This window comes from Aethalodelphis obliquidens, unplaced genomic scaffold, assembly GCF_003676395.1.
Source record: "Aethalodelphis obliquidens isolate GAN/ISIS:26980383/991018 unplaced genomic scaffold, ASM367639v1 scaffold21, whole genome shotgun sequence".
Lineage (NCBI taxonomy): Eukaryota > Metazoa > Chordata > Mammalia > Artiodactyla > Delphinidae > Aethalodelphis > Aethalodelphis obliquidens.
In genome coordinates, this window is record NW_020837965.1 from 4,070,839 (window position 1) to 4,090,222 (window position 19,384).

Consider the following 19,384-nt stretch of genomic DNA (forward strand, 5'->3'; position numbering starts at 1 on the left):
GCTTTACATATATTCATTTGTTTAATCCTCAAAACAACCTATGAATTTGGCATGATAATTATCCAAATTTTACAGATGGGAAGTCAAGGCATCGAGATGTTTAGCAACGTTCCTAGGGTCACAAACTAGAAAGTAACAAAGGTGGGATTCAAATCTGGCTCTGAAGTCCTTGATCTTAACCCCTACCCTTCACTGTCAGGTACCACTATATATGTATCATATGTATGTTTGTGTAAATATAAACACACACACACACCTTCCCAACTAGACTCTAAACTCTTCGAGGTTGACAACTATGTACCATACTTGTTTGCATTCCACCACCTTATGCAGCCTTTACGTATAGTAGGTACTTGAATCATTTGTTTGCTTGATTCTTGTTTCTTCCATTCACTTTTGGGGGGACCTGAGGTCTTTTTGCAGCAAGTAGGAGGGTTTGGGGGTGGAAGGGGAGAGAAACAGAATTTCAGAATAGACCTAGACCCTCTGGAATTCCTGGTTTCCAGTTCTTAACTCTGCAAGCTTAGGGGGTAGGTTTGTATAAGAGAAGATACTAATGTCAAAGCTCATGAAAGTGCAAACATTCCCTCCTCAAAAAGCAGAATAAAACTCAAACCATATTACGTTTACACAGTTTCTCCCGTCTCTCATGTTATTTCCTGTTATACTTGTTTATGTCTGTTTTGCTTTGTTGCCTACAAAACCGAAGTTTTGACACCAGGATCTCAGATTTGCATTCCTGTCCTGATATTTCTCTTTCAGATTTTCTGTAAGTTGAAGAATATGTACATTTTATTTGAGTCACAATACTGCAACTACATATGTAGCTTAATAAAACCTGACAAGTACATATTTAAATTTTAAAACACAGGTGGTGGATATTTGCATTGTAAAAGGATTCTTCCTTTTACAAAAGTTTCCACTGCAGGGTTCCATTGTATATCCAATTCCTCTTAGTGCATTTATCATACAATTTAATTTACCAAAATTTGATTTATATGTGACTCTAAAGGGGTAGCTCTCGAGTTCTCGTGAGCACAAGAATCACTAGTGCGACTTATTTAAAATTCAGATCTTTCCCCATCTCCTCCCCAAGATTCTAATTCATTAGGACTTGGGTGGGGCCCAGGCTCTTCACTGTTCATAAGTATCCCCAGGCGGCTGATGCAGGTGGTCAGTGAAATGTGTTTTGGGAAACACAGCTTCAAAGAAACACAGGTAATACATAAATGGGCCCAACTGTAGGGGCTTCTCCAGGGCTTTGAACACCCTCTGAATACCAAGTGTCCCGTTTCCTCTTCATTTGGCAAATTTTTGTTTACTCTTCTGCCTCTCTTCTACTCACACCTCCCAGATGCCAAACATCTTTAATTGCAGGTATAAAAATGTTTGTCCTTTCTTTTAAAAAATGAAAGGACAGTTATCTCAATAAAGCCCCCAGCTTTATTGAGATAACTGACATAGAGCATTGTGTAAATTTGAAGTAGATAATGTGTTGATTAGATACACTCTTATGACACACCTTCATGTCATCACATAGTTACCATTTCCTTCTTACGGTGAAGACATTTAAGGTCTACTCTCTGAGCATGTACGTTTCAAGTACACAATATAGTACTGTTGGCCTTTTATTTTTAACCTCCGTTTTGCTCTTAGGGATCTCTTTGGATCTTCCTTATCCTCATTTCTTGATGCTGACAGCCCTCCTGTGAATTCACGCACCTATTCTGTTCCCGTTCCCCCTTCACCTACGCCACCGACCTGCCCCAGGCCCTCCCTCTTAGCGTGCTAGGTCCGGATGCTGAAGGCTATGGCTTGGTCCAGAAATATCAGGCATTTTATGAATAGTTACTTCTGCTGAGGTTTCTCTTAGTCAAATCTAGCGCCTTTGTTCTTTCTTCTTCTTATCCCCTCCAAATACCCCTGAAATACCAAAACTTAATTTTTTAAATAAAACAGATTATGAGAATGACTTGCTTTGGCATGATTCCCTTCCTCCATGAGTATTAATATCCTAGGCCTTGAGAGATGAATGCCAGAAATGTACATTTAAAATACGATAATAGTTTAATGAAATTTGTTTAGAAAAAATGACTGACATTTATGGCACATGTATCTATGTATTTAATATATCATTGAGCTTTAAAAAGTCAGTTGCTTGACCCATATTTTGTCTTCGATTACTTCTCTAAATCTCTAGTTATCTCCAAAAACATTTACAGATTTCCATGCTTTAGAGATTTTTCTCCTTTATTAATCTCCTATATCCCTGAATTTTACCCTGGGTAAAGTTGAGGTCACTCTGGGGTGATCTCCAAGTAACTCCGGTAGTAATAAAAGCAACGGAAGAGCAAAGAGCCATCATGGTTGGCTACTGGTTGGAAATCTTTTCTTTTAATAGCTGTATCAGGACTTATGCTTCCCTTGAAGTAATGAGCTCTTAAGAGCCTTGTGTGACTTCCACAAGAACATAGTGAGAGGTTCTGCTACTTGTTTATTGGGCCTCCGTGTACCTTCTTTAATCCATTCAGTGCTTGGCTAGGCCTCTGTAATCAAAGGTGAGGGACTTTATAGGAAAAGTTGGCGGTGGAGGAGGGACAGAGGTAAGGGGTGTGGTTGTCACTGGGTGAAGGCAAGGATCATATGGAGGTAGTTTCAGGTTGTCTAACTCTTGAACGCAGGAACTCATTTTTTTTTAAAATATTTATTTATCATTTATTTATTTATTTAGGCTGTGCTGGGTATTAGTTGCAGCATACAGGATCTCTAGTTGCAGCATGTGGACTAATTAGTTGCAGCATGCGAACTCTTAGTTGTGGCATGCATGCGGGATCTAGTTCCCCGACCAGAGATTGAACCTGGGCCCCCCGCGTTAGGAGCGTGGAGCCTTACTCACTGGCCTACCAGGGAAGTCCCGCAGGAACTCATTTTGTATGTTCAGTGTGGTCCAACTTTTGTAGAAGCGACTACTGTATCTAGGGGGAAAGAAAAATTGGATGGTAATCTCTGGATGTGGGATTACAGCTGATTTTTTTTCTTTTCTGAATTTTCCAAAGTTTCTACAGTGACCGTGTATTATTATTAAAAACAATTTAAAAGAAAGAAAGAAACCTACTTTGCCCAGCACCTGGAGTCTCTTTCCTAGGGGACCTAATCTTTCATAGATTTATCTCAGATCCTACCTGTTGCATAGAAACAATGGTGAAAGGAAAGTTCTCGTGATGTGGCCGAGAGGTTCAGCAAACAAAAGACTGACCTTGAACTGGAGGGCCCGGGATGTTCTGCCCTGCATTTCAGTGCTCGTTGCATGCTCCTCAGTATGTGTGGATGCCCCTGCCACTCCTTCCACTCAAGAATTAAGAGAAGATTGTCTGGCATTTGGAATTTTAACTTTGTCTTCTTTCTTTTATCCTTCCCCTCCTCCCCACCCCCCCACCCCGACTCCTCTTCTCCCCTCTCTTCCTTCCTCAAGGCCTCTCCCACCTCATGATGAGTGAACAAGGTAGGTGCTCTGTGCTCGTGGTGCTGCAGCTGCCTGAATTGCTTGCCTTCGTGCCTCTGGCTGGTCGCTCAGAGCCTCATCATCCCTGGCAGGCCATTTGCTGCCTGTCTCTCCTACCATGGGCCAGGCTGGCAGCAGGACCATCCTGCGGTGGGGGGCACCTTTCCCAATGCATCGTGGTTTCCTGCCCCCATCACCCCCTTGGCTTCTCCATTATGCACCATCATTTGTCATCCTGGGCACTGGCTCTGCCGGGCTGCCTCCAAGAGAGAAGCATGAAACAAGCCATGACGGTGTCGATAATGGGGGTGAATGAAGCTAATTTCAGAGCAACAGAGCGGTTAACTTCTTCCCTAAGCCCCATGCTGGGGCCCCAGGTTGGGGGAGAGGAGCTGGGCTTCTCTGAATTTCACTCTGAGTAAAGGTTAGCTTATTGTCTTCCCCTCCATCCCACTGCCCATTGTAATGACTTTTAGCCCCAGAGCCCCGAATGGTCAAAGGGAACCCTTGGGGGTTTGACTGTTTTCAGTTTTGTATAAAAGCAAAAACCACCGAAAGAACATGCTAATGTCCTCATGGCAGGATTCTAACTCATTATACACCCTGAAGAAAACTGCATATAAAGATCTGTAAATTCAGCATCTGCAACCTAAAATATTCAATTATGCAGGAAATGAACTGTGCAGGAAATTCAGCTCAGCTAAGCACAGGGTGGGCTGTGAATGAAGCCTTTTTCTCCTAAATAAAAATTTTCCATATTATCAGCCTAAATCAGGATTCAAGAACTGAGCCTACTTAAAATTGTCTTTTTCTTCACCGTTCAATTGCTGCTATTGTGTTTCTTCTGCTCTTTGGAATGATTGCCAGATGGGTCTACCTGCCATGCCCTGACACCAAAAGACTGTACTTTAATTTCTCTTGTCTTTTTCAAAATACACATGGGATTCAGTGCCTTTTTTTTGGAGGACCAAAGAAAAGGGAAAGGAGAGGTATTTCCACGTTCTGCTGTTTTTTCTTGATCTTTTGAGTAGGGTGGGGCAGCACGGAAGGACACCCCCCACACACACACACCCATTTCCTTACACTGGATCCGTCAGACAGTGTTGCCATAAAGGGGAGTATATGATCAGATCAAGGAACAACCCAGGTCTGAGGGAAGTTTGCTTATGGTGTCCAGGTAGCTGCGGAGGTGGGCAATTGAGGGCAACCTGACTTGATAAGGCAGGACAAGGAGGAAGCACACTTTACCAACAGAATTGTATCCTCCAGACCTGAGTCAAGATCCATGATGTGGACTCTGGACATTTCAATGAACACATGGTCTGGTATAGGAGCAGATGTCAAAGAACAGAGCTGGACGGAGGGGGTCAGGTGAGTTTTCCAGTGTTAGATGGCGCTCTGGAAGAGGTTGGGATGAAGTCTCTCTATTCTTGTAGGTGAGTGAGAGAAGTTATCCCCCTACAGCAGGTTACTATGAAGTGAATATGAGTAGGGGGTGCTCTTTATGTTGACTTAGTATCCAGGTAGTTTGAGAGAGTTATGCATATCTCCAGAGTGGTAAGACCCAAGCTCTATGAATTGCTGGAATTTGGTGGCCCGACCTCGATAATAAGTTCCACCAGAAAAAGCAGGCCCTCAGAGTCCTGATGACAAGATGCCCTTCTACATTCTCTCATCTTATGCTCTCAGCTGCCCTTTTGGAGTTCTAGCTTTTACAATGGCTTGGAAGTCTGAGTGTATCATATGGGTGATGTCATAGCATAGAGTCTAGGTAGATGAGATAGGCTGGTGGGGACTTCTTTAATCTTGATTCGGTTTATTTCAGACCCACTGATGAGCACTCAACATTGAAGTGTACATGAGTAGAGAATTCAGACATACTATGTACACATGCTCTGGGGGGTAAGTCAGGAATCTTCTAGAAAAACAGTCTTTAGGCAATGAAATAATGACAGACACGGATATTGTGAATCCCTCTTGAGAGAGGTTTTCAAAAAAGGATGCAGAATTCTTCTGGGTGGTCAGTGTCACTAAGATTTGAAGGTGCAATTTGCTGTTTAATTTGTTTCTAAGAAGGTCCTTTGACCCCATTCCTCCTCCTCTCATTCTTTTCCATTTCCCACCGTTTGCCCTTGTGATGATTACCTAAAAAGCCAATACTCCTTTCCTTTTCCTTATTCCTTCAACATGAAAGAAAGAGATTTCTGTCTGGTTCTTGCTGAATCTCCAGAATTTGTTTTTGATGTCCATAAATATGTGTGGAAATACTGACGTATGTTGTGTGTGTACCACCTATACATGTATGTCATACTCTTGATCCTCATGACTCATATTAATGTTGAGAAAATACAGGAGAACTTAGATTCTCTGAAACTTTCCCTAAACGATTTTACCTTGGTTAAGTGTGTGCAATTTCACATACATGTGGCTATGCAGTGCTTTTGCATGCAGATGTGGTCATGTTTCTAAGGATGGGACTGAGAAGAAACTAATGGGAAAAAGCTTAAATGTGAAGCTGATGGAAGCAGCCTTGCTGGTCACACTGTTTAAGCAAAACATTGTGCATTTGTTTTGTGCTGCCTTCTCAAGATTGTACTGCTGTTGCCATTACTATTGTGGGTTTTGTTATGTGTGTTACATTTCTTTGTGTGTCTGCAGTGTGCTGATGTTTTACTCTCCCTGCTCTCTCTCTCTCTCTTGCCGCCTCCATGGTGGACACCATGCTTCCTCTACATAACTGGACGTTCCTTTCTGTAGGTAGAAGTAAAGGTAGAGATCATTTTATTTTTATCATTATAATTATCAATCTGCCTTCTGAAATATCCATGTATACAAGGGGAATTGTTGATTCTGATGAATATAGTCCAGATTTTAACAGTGTTTTTAACAAAAACTAAAAGAAAATAAAAATAAAAAGCCAATGCTACCACTTTCCTTCAATGTACTTCATACTCAGTGGTTGGGGATCGTTCTGAGTTGGCCTGCCTCCCTCGAAATCCAGGATGAGCCTTACCCATTATGATGTGCTGTTTCTAGCAGGAATGGGGGGTTCTGAAAGTGGTTGTGCAGTGTTGGGAAGATATATTTTACTTAAATCAGGGTATTCTAAGATCCCCTCCAGTAAATGTACTGAAGGGACAGGAAAGATGTGAAATGAAGTGCCAATGTGTCATCACTTGGGAATAACTGGATTCAGGGAGGGAAGGATGATAGATGAGAAAGAGGAGAGGATTGGAGAATAGCTTGAAATTTTATTTAATGTGAAATTTGGGGGATATTTGTTGCTCTTTTATCTTCTGTGTTACATATTCTGTATTTTGGGGAGTGGAAGTCTTCTGATTGGGGGTGATGAGCTGAGAATGGTGGGACTGGAGGTGTGGAAGAACATAGGAATGACAGTGCATTACATCATAAGGAAAAAGTGGAGAAAGAGACAACACTGGATTTTAACTTACCAAGTCCACCTTTTGCTGGGCAGCCTGGGAAAAGGAGAGGCGCTGAGCAGATGTGCTTACTCTGATGTTCCGACATGCCTTTCAGTGCTTCACACCTTTGGGTACCACAGCTCACTCATCCATCCCTAATCAAAGCTGTCAGCGACCTGAGCCTGGAGGACCTGCCTCACCAGCTCAAATTGGATTAGCTGTTCAGGACTGAAGGGAGAGGTTAATTAATAAATTATAAACATGTATTTGCATTTGGTTCTCCCCTTTTCCTTCCTAACTCTCCAGTCCCTATCTCTGTGAAGCCATGTGCCTCTGTTTCCTGTAAAGATTGGCAAATAACAGAAATAGGAAATGTGAATTCTGGCATGAAGATGTTGAAGAAAGATGGGGCTGGCAAGATATTGAAAATGTTGACTTGATGACTAGTCTGTGAACTGGCCATCTCTCATTTGAATTTCATGCCTTTCTTGATTTTTAAAAAGTTATGTATGGTTACCTTGAAGTAGTTCAGTCCTGTCACTTTGGGGTTAATCGATTGCCTATTCCTTTTATGCTAATCACAGGGGCGGGGTTCATTCTCAGAAATCTGTCTCGGGGAGCTCTTACCCTGTTATGAGCTTGATACCTTTAGAAAGGAGGTGGGAAAGGGGGACAAGGAAGAGGAATAATGATTGAAAGGGTACATCTGGCTGCCCCCTCCACTTCTCTACTTACTGTATTCAACCAGAGGCTTCTAGTGATCTCTTCATAGGCAAAGTCACCAGTCTTTGCCCAGGACACAGCCTTTCTGAAGCATGTGGCACTGTGTCACTTGTCCCTTCTCCCACTGGCTTCTATGAGAACACATTACGGTCAGTCTCCCCTGCCCCCCACTCCAACCCCTGAACCTCTCTCCTTTTCTTTCCCTAATCCGCTAAAACATCCCATAAGATAGAGGTCTTTCGTGTTTTTAGATTTTGCACATGGGAATCTTATTTTCTTTCTCCGGTCACTGCTACTAACACTGATTGATCATTTCCTATGTGGCAGCCATTGTGCCATGGGCTTTATATGCCTTATCACACTAAATCATCACAACTGTCTTGTGAGGTAGATGGTGATGTTATCCTTGCTCTACGGACAGGTAGATCAAGGCTCAGAGAGTTAAATAACTTAAGTCAGACGGCTACTAAGTAAAAATGAAACTCAGAATCTGAGCACCTAACCACTACTCTATACTGCCTCTCTTGGGTCCAAGGATGACATCCATGGATATGCCTCCCAACTACCTCCCTGGCACTGACCTGGCTCAAGTTCCAACCTGCCACTTTGAATTCTCCATAACACATGTCCATATAACTGTACTGTCACTTCAGTATTTAAAGTCAACCTTCGCACCATCTGGCCACAAACCAGCTTCCTTATTTTTGTTAATGGTTCTCCCGTCTTCCTTATCACCTGGGCTTGAACTCAGCAATTGCTTTCTTTTTCCTTCTTGAACTTTCCTATTCCCAGGTGATGTTAAGAGAGGTTGTTGGGATTCTTTTTTGGAATGTCTCTTGCATCTCTATTTGACACTCTGGTTCAGTTCCCAGTCAGCCCTTATTAGATTAGTGCCCTAGCCTAATTAATCTCTGTTGTCTTCCAGTCTGTCCAGTAACTGAGAACTGCTTAAGCTCTGCTGTCCCCCATATGGAGTGCAGGATTAGCTATCTCACTTTCAAAGCCATCCCTAATATGGCCTTTTTACCTTTAACCTTCCTCCCTGTTAATCTTTGATGCAGAATTGATGCCAAATATGATACCATATCACTGTACCTTTCCTCGTCTCCTAGTTTTACTTATTGTTTTCCTCCCCTATTGACAGTTCCTCCTCCTCTTGTTTCTGCCCACGGAAATCATACGTAGATTTTATTTCCTAGTTGATGATGTGAGTGCTCTGCATGCTGCATTCAGATATGCGCTTTCCTTCCATGTCCCCCTCTACTATCCTATGTTAAACTTATTTGGGAATTGGGCTCCTCCCCACTACTAGATTGCAAGTGTGTTGAAGACAAACGTATTCATTTTTTAATGCCCAGATGGGTCAAGCGTAGGAGGTTATACCAAGAAGGGACTCAAAACCCCTAATCCTTCTTATCCTGCTGTCAGTCATCTTCCTAAAAGGGAAAATAAAGCAAAATTAAAATTAAATCGGATCATGTAGCCAGCCAATCTGCTCAAAAGCTTTTGAAGGGTTCTTGTATAATTGTCAACACGCCTTCTCCACTTTTTCTACGATAACTTAGCGTTCTCTGCACTATCACCCCCACCAGGCCCCTTGTCTCGACCTAAAGTCAACAGCTCTCTCTGCCTGAATCCACACTATGGTTTCCTGCCTCAGGCTTTTCCTCAAGCTCTTATCCTCTTTCTTGAATGTCCTTGGAACACCCTTCTCCCCCTTATCACCCTTTAAGGCTCAAGCTTCCTAGGTGCGCCAGACTTTGTGTTTCTGTTATAAAGTACCTAGGCCAAACTGCCCTGAATCAGACTTATTCATGTGTTTCAATCACTCCAGTCCCTGAAGAACCTTGCACCCATACTGCACGTAGCTCAGTACTTTGTCCAGAGTTGTACACCAACCTATGCCCTTTATCGCTACCCTCACTACCCCAACCAACTGAGCAAAGGAGCCCCAGTGGGTCATGGAGTGGGGCCAGATGTTCTGGCTCCAGTTCCCTCCTCACTCAGGCCTTCCCTTGGCTCTGTGTGCAAGTGACAGAGGGAAATGGTCATAGATTACATCAGAATAAAGGTGAGAAAGTCTTTGGATATATTCTTAGGAGCTTGTCAGAGAAAAGAATGCCTCAGATTTGGTCATTCTTTTAAAGCTGAGTGATGAAACAGCAAACGTGTAGTGGAAAGAATTGTGAAGTTAAATCCACAAAACTGAGCAGGATGTTTAGGCTATAACAATTGATCGCCACATTCAGGAGGTCATTGGGCTGCACTGGGCCAAAAGCAAACATGACTTTAACCAGAAGTAGCTGACCAAAGGAGTTCTTCAGCAATCAGTCTTGGTCAGCTTTTTTGACTGCCTTTGTTTAAGTGTTTAGAGTGTGTTTTGGCCTCCATCCCCCTTTTCTTGTCAGTTTGGGGATGGACAGTCCTGGGTTAGATTACCAAATACTTTCCATTAAAATGAACTTGGAATAGATGTTGCAGACTCAAATGCCTACAGGGGCTTGACAAGTATTATCAAGGAGCAGATCTTGTAGTAAGAAAAGTCCTAGTGTAAGATCAACAGTAGGGAGTGGTACGGATTGTGGCAAACTGGAAAGCACAAATCCCGTCAAGGGCAGCAGCCTCTGCTTTGCTCCAGCTGATTGCTGCCATGCAAGAATGCATGCCCAGTGTCACCAGAGCCTCAAGATAAGCCAGAGTGGATTTTATAAAAATGTCAGCTCATGGCCTCTTTCTTTCTCTCTCTATATATGTATACATACACACATACACTCACATGAGCCAAATGATTTGGCCCGTGAACCACAAGCTTTTGGCCTTTGGCTTGACGAGAAAAGAGGAATAAAATATTCCTCCAAGGTTTCTTGCTGAATGTCAATAGTAGGCAGCATGCTTGATTAATTTTCGCTTTGCCCACAGCAGTGGTCAGGGCACCAGGAATATTTCCTACCCTTAGCATTACTGCCAGGGAGCCTGATCCATGTGTTGGTTGAAGTTAGTTTTGTAGAGGGGAGTGGGCATGGGTGGAGAGGGTATGGAGAATGCCCAGAATGACCAAGAAGAGAGGTCACTGACACCTTCAACAATTGCCAAGAACCAGCACAATCTGTAAATAGTAAGGGTGGCTAGGGGCCATTTAATTCCTTTTTTCTTTTGCTCTACAGAACTTTTTATCTACTAGACTAGATAGTGTTGACCCTAAGTTTACTTTAATCCATCCAGATTTGAGAGACCCCTTCCAATTTATATGTATTTTTCCCCTGTAGATTTGATCATTGGCCTTTTAATGATGAACTAATCAACACTGGCCAAACTGGAAAGAGATAATTAAGCTACATGAACTTGAACACGATTTCATGTAGATTATATTTTGCTGGTAATAACATTAAAAAAGCTCATTTCGGGAGTTGAGGCCTCTCTTGTCCCTGCTAGGACACAACAGCCCTGAAAATAAGTTACTGCTTTGATAGCCAACTGTTTATGCAAATTAGTAAATGCAATGCCAGCTACTAATTATGAAAATAAACTCATCTGTGCTCTATAAATATCTAATTATAATAAAATAAGGACAATATTATATTTCCATCTCTTGCCTCATCTGTTTCTCATCCACCACTGATTTGTCCTCTTGACAATGAATAACATCATTTTGTTTTTAAAAGAAGCCTATTTTCCATGTTTTATTATTTTCTTCTAACGTTTTGAAAGTCTGCAGGGGGAAAATAGGTCTATTTTAAATACAAGAAGTAAATTGCCTGATTTTAGCAACTCTGTGTTTTTGACAGTGATATCTAAAATGGTGCTTTAAAATACGAAAAATGTTTTTTCTCCTTCCCTGTTTAGGAATATTCATTGGACACTGAAGAAATTTTTTAAAAGCAGGTGTTTCTTGGAGCATTTTTTAAAATGTGTAAATGTGAACAGATTTATTAGTAAAATGAACAATGGATCAATGGGATGTTTCAATTAAGTTCCAACTGGCATTATATATAAAGGAAAATATTTCTCAGATTTCTAACCAATATGTCTATTTCCTCCTTCTCAATTATCTATTTGGATTTCGTATTTACACACAGATTTCGTTTCTGTGTGCATATATCATAAAACACTTTCTCCTCCAAGGTGAATGGTGACCTACGTACGTGTATAGACTTTTGCTTACCAAGGCAAGTTGGTTAATCTTAAAGGACATATAATTTTCAACTTTGATAACATCTACAGGATGTTTTATTAAATTGTATTATCTTTATGAAACATTTATAAAGAATTCAAGCAGAATGCGTTTCCTTATGTGCTTAGGTTTGTCTATGCCATGGTGTGTTTTTCAGGTGTGTGGGGCAGTGTATATACATCTGGGTATAGGTACAATTTGTCCAAATACTTATTAATAGGTTTATACTGATTGAGTATGTTATTACACGTAGCTTTCATTTGTAGAGTACTAAAAATAATTCATTCCAGTGTGATATACATCTGAATTTAGCAGATTGTGTACTCTAACACTTGAAAAGCAATGGTTATTCAGCATTCAACAACTATTGACAGAGAGCCAGCAACGGGCCAGGCCACTTGCTAGGTACTAAGTACACAGGGCGGACCCAGGAAATATGGGCCTGTCCTCTGACATCTTGCTAACAGTCGGTAGAGTTTGAAAATGGTTTTCAAATGTCACAACCACCTCTCCTTCTAAAGCCTTACATAAATTCTGCTTTCGACTTATTATTATATATGTAGTCTTAAAATGATTTTATTTATTTTAAAGGGAAACTGTCAGGTAACAATTCAGCTAGCTGACTCCCCACCTTTTAACTTCTCAGAATCAGAAAAGAGAACTTGCTTTGTATGTGAAAATGTTAGGCATTTTTCATTTATTTATTTGTGTATCTTTATTGAAGGACAGCATACATAGTGTAAATAAGGCCTAGGAAATCCATACTCTTAAGCGTACAGCTTAAATATTTTTTAACCTATATACACCCATGTTAAATACCATCCAGACTGAGATATTCAATGTGTCCATCATCCCATAAGGTTCTGTCCTGCCACTTTCTATCACTTATTTTTAATAAATATATTTTATTCCCCCTACTTCCTTTAAAACTGTGTGATTCCATGTAGTAATCAGCAGGCAGTCTCCAGATTGCTTTAATTTTCATTAAGAAAGATTAACCTCGCAAGACAATGAGGCATTGTGGTTTTCACTGTGTGTAAATAGAGGCAGAAATGTTGCCCTCCGGTGAGGTGGAGCTTTGCCCGGTTTTTGATGATACTCAGTTTTCCCTCTGCACAAAGAGAATATCTAATTGATATCATTGGGTTTTCCTCGTTTTTCGAAGGCATTTAGTGGTGAATAGAACAGCAGGGGTAGAAAAGACCATATGCTTTGTAAAAAGCCAGACGAATAGCACTTTGTGATGGACGTATGATTTTAACAGTGACACATCTTTCATTAAAATTTACATATAAAGTAAGGGCAGGCACGGTGACATGAAAGCTAATGCAACGTGCACCTCTTGACATAAGAACAATCACAAGAAACTGGAGATCCCAGATGGCAGCTTGGCCTTTGCCATCCTTTTAATAAGCTACTAACTGCTAATTATTTCACTCTTTTGGGCAAGTTAATTTACTGTTGACTCTTAAAGAGATACTGCTCTTTTCTCCCCCCACACCTCAGAAAACAGCTCCTTTCACCTGGAGCTGTGACAAGTGCTTCTGTGCAGGTTGGAAGCTTTCCAGCCAGTTGGAACAATGATGGCAAGCACTGGTGTGGAAAATGTCGCTGAGTAAACAATATTTTCTTGGGTCCTTTGAATATAGCGCATTTAAAAAATTCAGTTGGCTAAGGATCCATTGTGTGTGCTTGTGTATGTATAAGTGTGTAACAGCCTTAGTTCAAGCAGCCAACACAGGGAGAAGATCTGAAATTTGGAGCCCATTTAAAAGTGAAAGAACAGCTGCCTTTTAAATGGCTGCTAATTCTGACAATTAATGCTGTTTTGTGTGTGTGATTTTCTGTGATAGCCGTTAGGAGGGATGATGGTGTGTAATAGCTCATTTCCTAAGCTTTATGGTAATGTTGCATAGCAAAGACCAGAGAACTGAAAGAGAACCAGGTCCCACATGCTCTGGAGCCCTTTTAAATGAAAAGCCAGCAAAGTATGCTTTTTTCCTGTACTTCGACTTCCTTATGATGATTTTATATTTTAGCCAGACACAGATTATTGAATGAATGATGTGCAAGTGGGCTTGGATGCATCGGGAGTGAGTGTTTGGAAAAGAACCTTGTTTGCAACGAGCTGTCTGACAATCAAAATATTTACTTAAAGATAAGCTAATGACTGTTTCTTGCAAATGCCGGCAGATCCATTATTGAAATGAGAGTCAGTACTTTGGCTTGATACTATCCAAAAATAAATATCAAACCTCAAATACTAGTGTGTGTGTGTGTGTGTGTGTGTGTGTGTGCGCGCGCGCGCGTGTGTGTGTGTGTGAGTGTGTGTGTGTGTTACACTTCTCCCTAAACAAAATAAAATGTGTATCAAACAACAAAGGTAGGAAAATCTCCCAACCCACTTTCTTGAAATATTTAAACTGAACTTAGTATGTTACTATAGCCAGTTGCTCCTAGTTGCTGTTAAGAATCACTGAATGGCTTAACATATGCATTGAAAAAAACATATTCTTGAATTATTGGTGACGTCTCTGAACATGAACTTAATAATGTGAGTTTCATGGTCTAATATATCTATAGTGACTGGCATGTTACACAGTTGATGGGAGGACTGTGGAACACAATCAATTCTAACCATTTGCTTATTGTTTAAGTCTAGAGGAACTGGAGATGTTTTAAAATGTTATATTTCTTTAAAACTAATTACCTGGTTTCAAAATAGCCCCAAGGAAAAACACAAGTATGTGTGATTTGGGAGAAATTTTGTCATCTTTCAGAATCTGCTATTATATAGTGTGTTAATCCAGGTTGCTATTTTCAGAAAGATTTTTTTTCTTTCTTTCTTTTTTTTTTTTTTTTGCGGTACGTGGGCCTCTCACTGTTGTGGCCTCTCCCGTTGCGGAGCACAGGCTCCAGACACGCAGGCTCAGTGGCCATGGCTCACGGGCCGAGCCGCTCCGCGGCACGTGGGATCTTCCTGGACCGGGGCACGAACCCGTGTCCCCTGCATCGGCAGGTGGACTCTCAACCGCTGCGCCGCCAGGGAAGCCCTCAGAAAGAATTTTGACAAGTGCTAATAATATTTCAAGAAAAAAAGTATGGGCAAAATAGATTCTTAAAACACAGATTTAAAACAAAATTAAACAGATTTTTTGACCTTAGGACTTCTCAGAGTCTTTGTTAGGACAATACAAATTTTGAATCTCTAGGAAAGAAAATGTCGTTTTCAAAGTTACCCAAATTTATTTGACGTGAAATACTTTTTTGTAATTTACATTTTGGATGAGACAGCTAGAATTAAAACTAGTTTTCCAGTTGAAAAACTTTGGACAAGATAATTCTAAAGTCCCTTTTGAGTCTAAAATTAAAAACCTTAATGTCTCTAAATTTTGAAAGAGGCTTTTGGATTGCCTTCACTCAAGAATCCTTTTTAACTACATTTTCTGTTTGATTGGGAATAGTTTTTTGGATGGGTTAGTTTCAATAGAAAAATTACTGCTTCCTGGTGAAGTGCATAACACAGATGTTAAAACAACTGTGGTTTTAAAGACACTAGTCTTGTTAAAGTACTCCCAGTTTGTATTACCTAAGTACTATAATAGGTATCCATATAGTGTGTGTGAACAATGCTTCTGATAATGGCCTGCTTAACTCTAGGAAAAGCTGATCTCAGCATAGGATGGGAAGATTACTGGGAACCTTATAAAGTCTTATTTGCTTTGAAATTTGGAGCAGGTTGACAGTCACTATGGTTATTTCTCTACTGTATAGCTAAGGTCATTCATCTTATCACTCAGAGCTTGGCTATCAATGGCTTTTTTTTCCAGACAGTGAACATGTAGGTGAAAGAAATTCTTTCTGGTAAGAATTACTTGTATTTTATTTAGAAATCATTGACTCAGCTAAGGATTTTGTGGCTCTCTCATTGCAAGCCTGAGGACTTTGTCCTATTTATGTGCTGCCCGTTCAGTATGAAGTGGCTGCCATTGATCCATCTGTAGTAGACCGTTTGCCTGGGGCTATTAATCTGGCCTTGGAGATGGAGTTTGCTGAGCCAGCCATAATCGCCCTCATTTCCCCAAGTGACCAATAATGGGCATTTACCGATGCATTGGCCAAAACTGTTATAGGTGAGATTCCCAGTTTTAAACTGATTGATCCATGTGGCAGTTGAGCCTGGAACACCAAATATCCAGGTGTGAGTAATTCTAATGCATGTCAGAACTATGGAGTAGAAAGAGCACTGAGGTAAATGTCAGGAGACCTAGTTCAGGGTGCTGAGGAAGAAAACAGGTAGATTAAAGCACTGATGTTAATGCTTGACACTTAAGTTATATGAACTCATGAAGCCTCATATCCTAATGAGTAAAATGGGAACAATAATATTACCTACTTGGGAGGACACTGAGACAATGTGTAGAAAAGGCTTATGCTAGAGCTCGGATCTAACATAAATATTAGTTATCATAAAGATTAATAATAAGCATTAGTTATCATCGTCATAAATACATCTTGTCAACGTACCATCGGTCTGGGAACTTTGAACAAATTAATTAATCTTTTTGATCTTCTAGTCTTTACCTGTGAAATGCCTACTTGGTGGCTTTGTTCTGGGTAATAATTGATATCATGCAGTTAAAAGTGCTGTGCAAATTAAAACGGCACTATACAACATTAAGGAATTAGTAATCCATGAGAATACAAGCCCCACAAAATCAGGGGCAGTATCTGTGTTGTTTGTCGTGGTATATTCAGTGCCTATAACTGCCTGCCTCAGAGTGGAAATGACTTAGTCAATATTTGTTGAATGGGCACTAGGAATCACCGAGTTAGTAACGCTTAGCAGAGTTCAGTACCACGGACAGCTCCAAGCGCCTCCTTGATACTACTGCACTTTCAGTAGAAGGATTTGGGGCGCCTCCATTGCAAAAGGGAACCATTGGCCTCTTCTTTTAGAGCCACCCATAACAGAAAAAAAAAAAAAAAAAAGTAATCCTGTTAAAGCCTGATTGTTCTTTAAGTCTTCAGTGGATGTGCTTGCTCTTTTTCTGTGCATAAAGAGCTATGGGATTTCCTTATGTTACCTGATAAAACCATAAGGGTGATAAAGAAAACAAGAACATTTAGCGAACAGTTACTTTTTTTAAAAGAGCTGATTTGCTTCCCCAAATCTTAGAAGGATGTAATTTCAGAGCTGAAAGGGAACTTAAAACTCCTTTAGTCCGTCCTACTGTCATTTTGTGGATGACAAAACATATGCTGAGAGGGCATAAGTGCTGTGTGTGTTGCTCTATTGACAGCGCATAGCGCTGTTGGGATCAGACCCGGACTTCCCGACTCCTGGTGTTATTTTCTTTCCCCTCCCACGAAGTTGCCTCAAGTTTTCTTAGTCATCTTCGCTGCATGAGTGGCATTTGCTATAGATCATTCACAGGCTGCTGAGATCATTATCGATAATGTCATGTAAGAAAGATTCTGGAGATATCGGAGTGCATGCATTCTAAGCAAGGCTGTCTCTTAAATTACTTGACTGCCCTAAGAACTGATGCAACCCTAGCTTTTGAAGTTGTCAGTAAATTGCTCTGACTCTCAGGATTTAATAATGCTCTGTACCACTTATGGACTTGCCCTGTCGACTGCTTTGTCTTGGCTGAAGTAAGATGGTGACACCAGTTCACTTAAAAAAGCTTTTACACCCATTTTTTTTTTCTTTTTACTGTTCCCAGTTGACAGTCTATAACACAGTGGATGCCTGTGAGGAAATCCACTTAGGACTAACTTTCAAACTGTTACTTAATAGTTTTTCCACTTCCTTTCTTCCTTAAGAATAGTTTAGTAATTTTACTTATGATTTTTTTTAACTAAAAAGGAAAATTCATTTTTCTCAAGTAAGAATGTATTTGTCTTTAAGCCAATATCATTTCTTTGTTTTCTTTTAAAAATGAAGTTTCTCCTTCAGTGTTAGCCATGTGTCTGATAGGTTAGGTTTAGTACCCTTCCATGAGGCAACTTTGGGAGATGTTGATCAGTGCATGAAATCAGCTCTCAAATTGTCACGAAATTGCCTTCCTTCAGACTGTTTAGATCACAAGGGCTCTCAAGTGTCAAAGTCACTTGGAGAACTAGATAAATAAAATGCATGAGCACTAAGCTTTTTTTTCCAGGATAGAATAAAAGTGTTTTCTACTATGTGCTTCAGCTTTGATAGTGATTCGTTAAAAGGCAAAAAGAAAGGCAATGATATTAAATATTTACAAGAGTGATTTAGTTGTATTATCTGTGCTCTGCCTCTTTGTTTAATAATGAAATCAGCTAATGTTGAAATAAATGCCATTAAACCAGTGGTGGTGTGAAGGTCACTGCCTTGGCAAGGTTAAAGTAATTTGTGGAGAGTAATGATTTTTGTCAACTTTCCAGATCCCTTCCTGTTTTGGTCGGCTTCGCTCCAAATATAATAAGAAAAAAATACATTTGAGAATTCACAGGCTCACTTTCTCTTTTGCATCCTATATGCCCTTTCTGGCCAACCAATAGCTGGAAGTCTTTTGTGCATTTTTTGTTTCATCCATTTAGTGGACAGAGACAGGCCAATTCTCCCTAGAGATGAGAGGTTGAATTTCCATTCACTGACTCTTATGTCAGCCCTTGCTTGGCAGTTTGTTTTAGAGGTGAGGATCACTGCCTCTTCTTTCCTGGAAATGGTTTATCTTGTCTGAAATGATTCTTACATTTCTCTACCAATTCCTTTTTGACCTAAAGCAAAGATTTTCTTTTCTACTTTCTCATTTCACTTTAAAGAAGAAATCTCTGAATGAATACGTGACATTATCCCCATTTACATTGACAAGAAAACAGCAGTCCAAGGTTACAAAACTAGTTACAAAACTACAGTTGACCCTTGAACAACATGGGTTTGAACTGTGGGATCCACTTATCGTGGATTTTTTTCAATAGTAAATACTACAGTACTACAAGATCCATGGTTGGTTGAACATGGATAGGAAACAAAGGATATAGAAGAACCATGTATATGGAGAGCTGATGGTAAGTTGTACACAGATTTTTGACTCCACAAATGGTTGTGCCCCTAACCCCTGCATTATTTAAGGGTCAACTGTAGTAGCAGAACCAAGATAAACTTAGTTTTTTTAAAAAAATTCATTTTATTTATTTTTGGCTGCATTGGGTCTTCTTTGCTGTGCGTGGGCTTTCTCTAGTTGCGGCGGGGGCTACTCTTCATTGAGGTGGCTTCTCTTGTTGCGGAGCACAGGCTCTAGGCGCGTGGGCTTCAGTAGTTGTGGCTCACGGGCTCTAGGGCCCAGGCTCAGCAGTTGTGGCACATGGGCTTACACTTCAATTAATTTTCTTTTGTGTAAAACGGGGATAATGATACATTATAGTATATTTTTAATAATGTACATAAATAATATGATATATAGTGTATTATAAATAATACATTACTTTTGGTAAAATTGAGAAGTAAATGAACTAACATGTTAAGTGCATAACAAGAGGCCTGGCTCTTGCTACAATTTTTTTTTTTTTTTTTTTTTTTTTTTT

The 19,384-nt window shown here is 40.3% G+C and overlaps 1 protein-coding gene across 17 annotated transcripts in view; it reads left to right on the forward strand.

Moving 5' to 3' along the window:
- The window catches only part of NRXN3 (neurexin 3), a 1,686,346-nt gene that overhangs the window by 117,112 nt on the left and 1,549,850 nt on the right, over positions 1–19,384 (forward strand). For 7 of the 17 annotated variants that reach the window (XR_003435587.1, XR_003435591.1, XR_003435589.1 and 4 more), the window contains 2 exons: positions 3,473–3,502; positions 6,260–6,271. The exons of 5 other annotated variants lie outside the window; for them this stretch is intronic. Coding sequence is in view for 8 of the 12 variants with exons in the window: in XM_027120199.1 (XP_026976000.1) it covers positions 3,473–3,502; positions 6,260–6,271 (42 nt within the window). In the remaining 4 variants the exon portion in view is untranslated. The remainder of the gene's footprint in view (positions 1–3,472; positions 3,503–6,259; positions 6,272–19,384) is intronic. 5 more of the 17 variants (XR_003435588.1, XM_027120196.1, XM_027120197.1 and 2 more) reach the window with 1 other exon arrangement.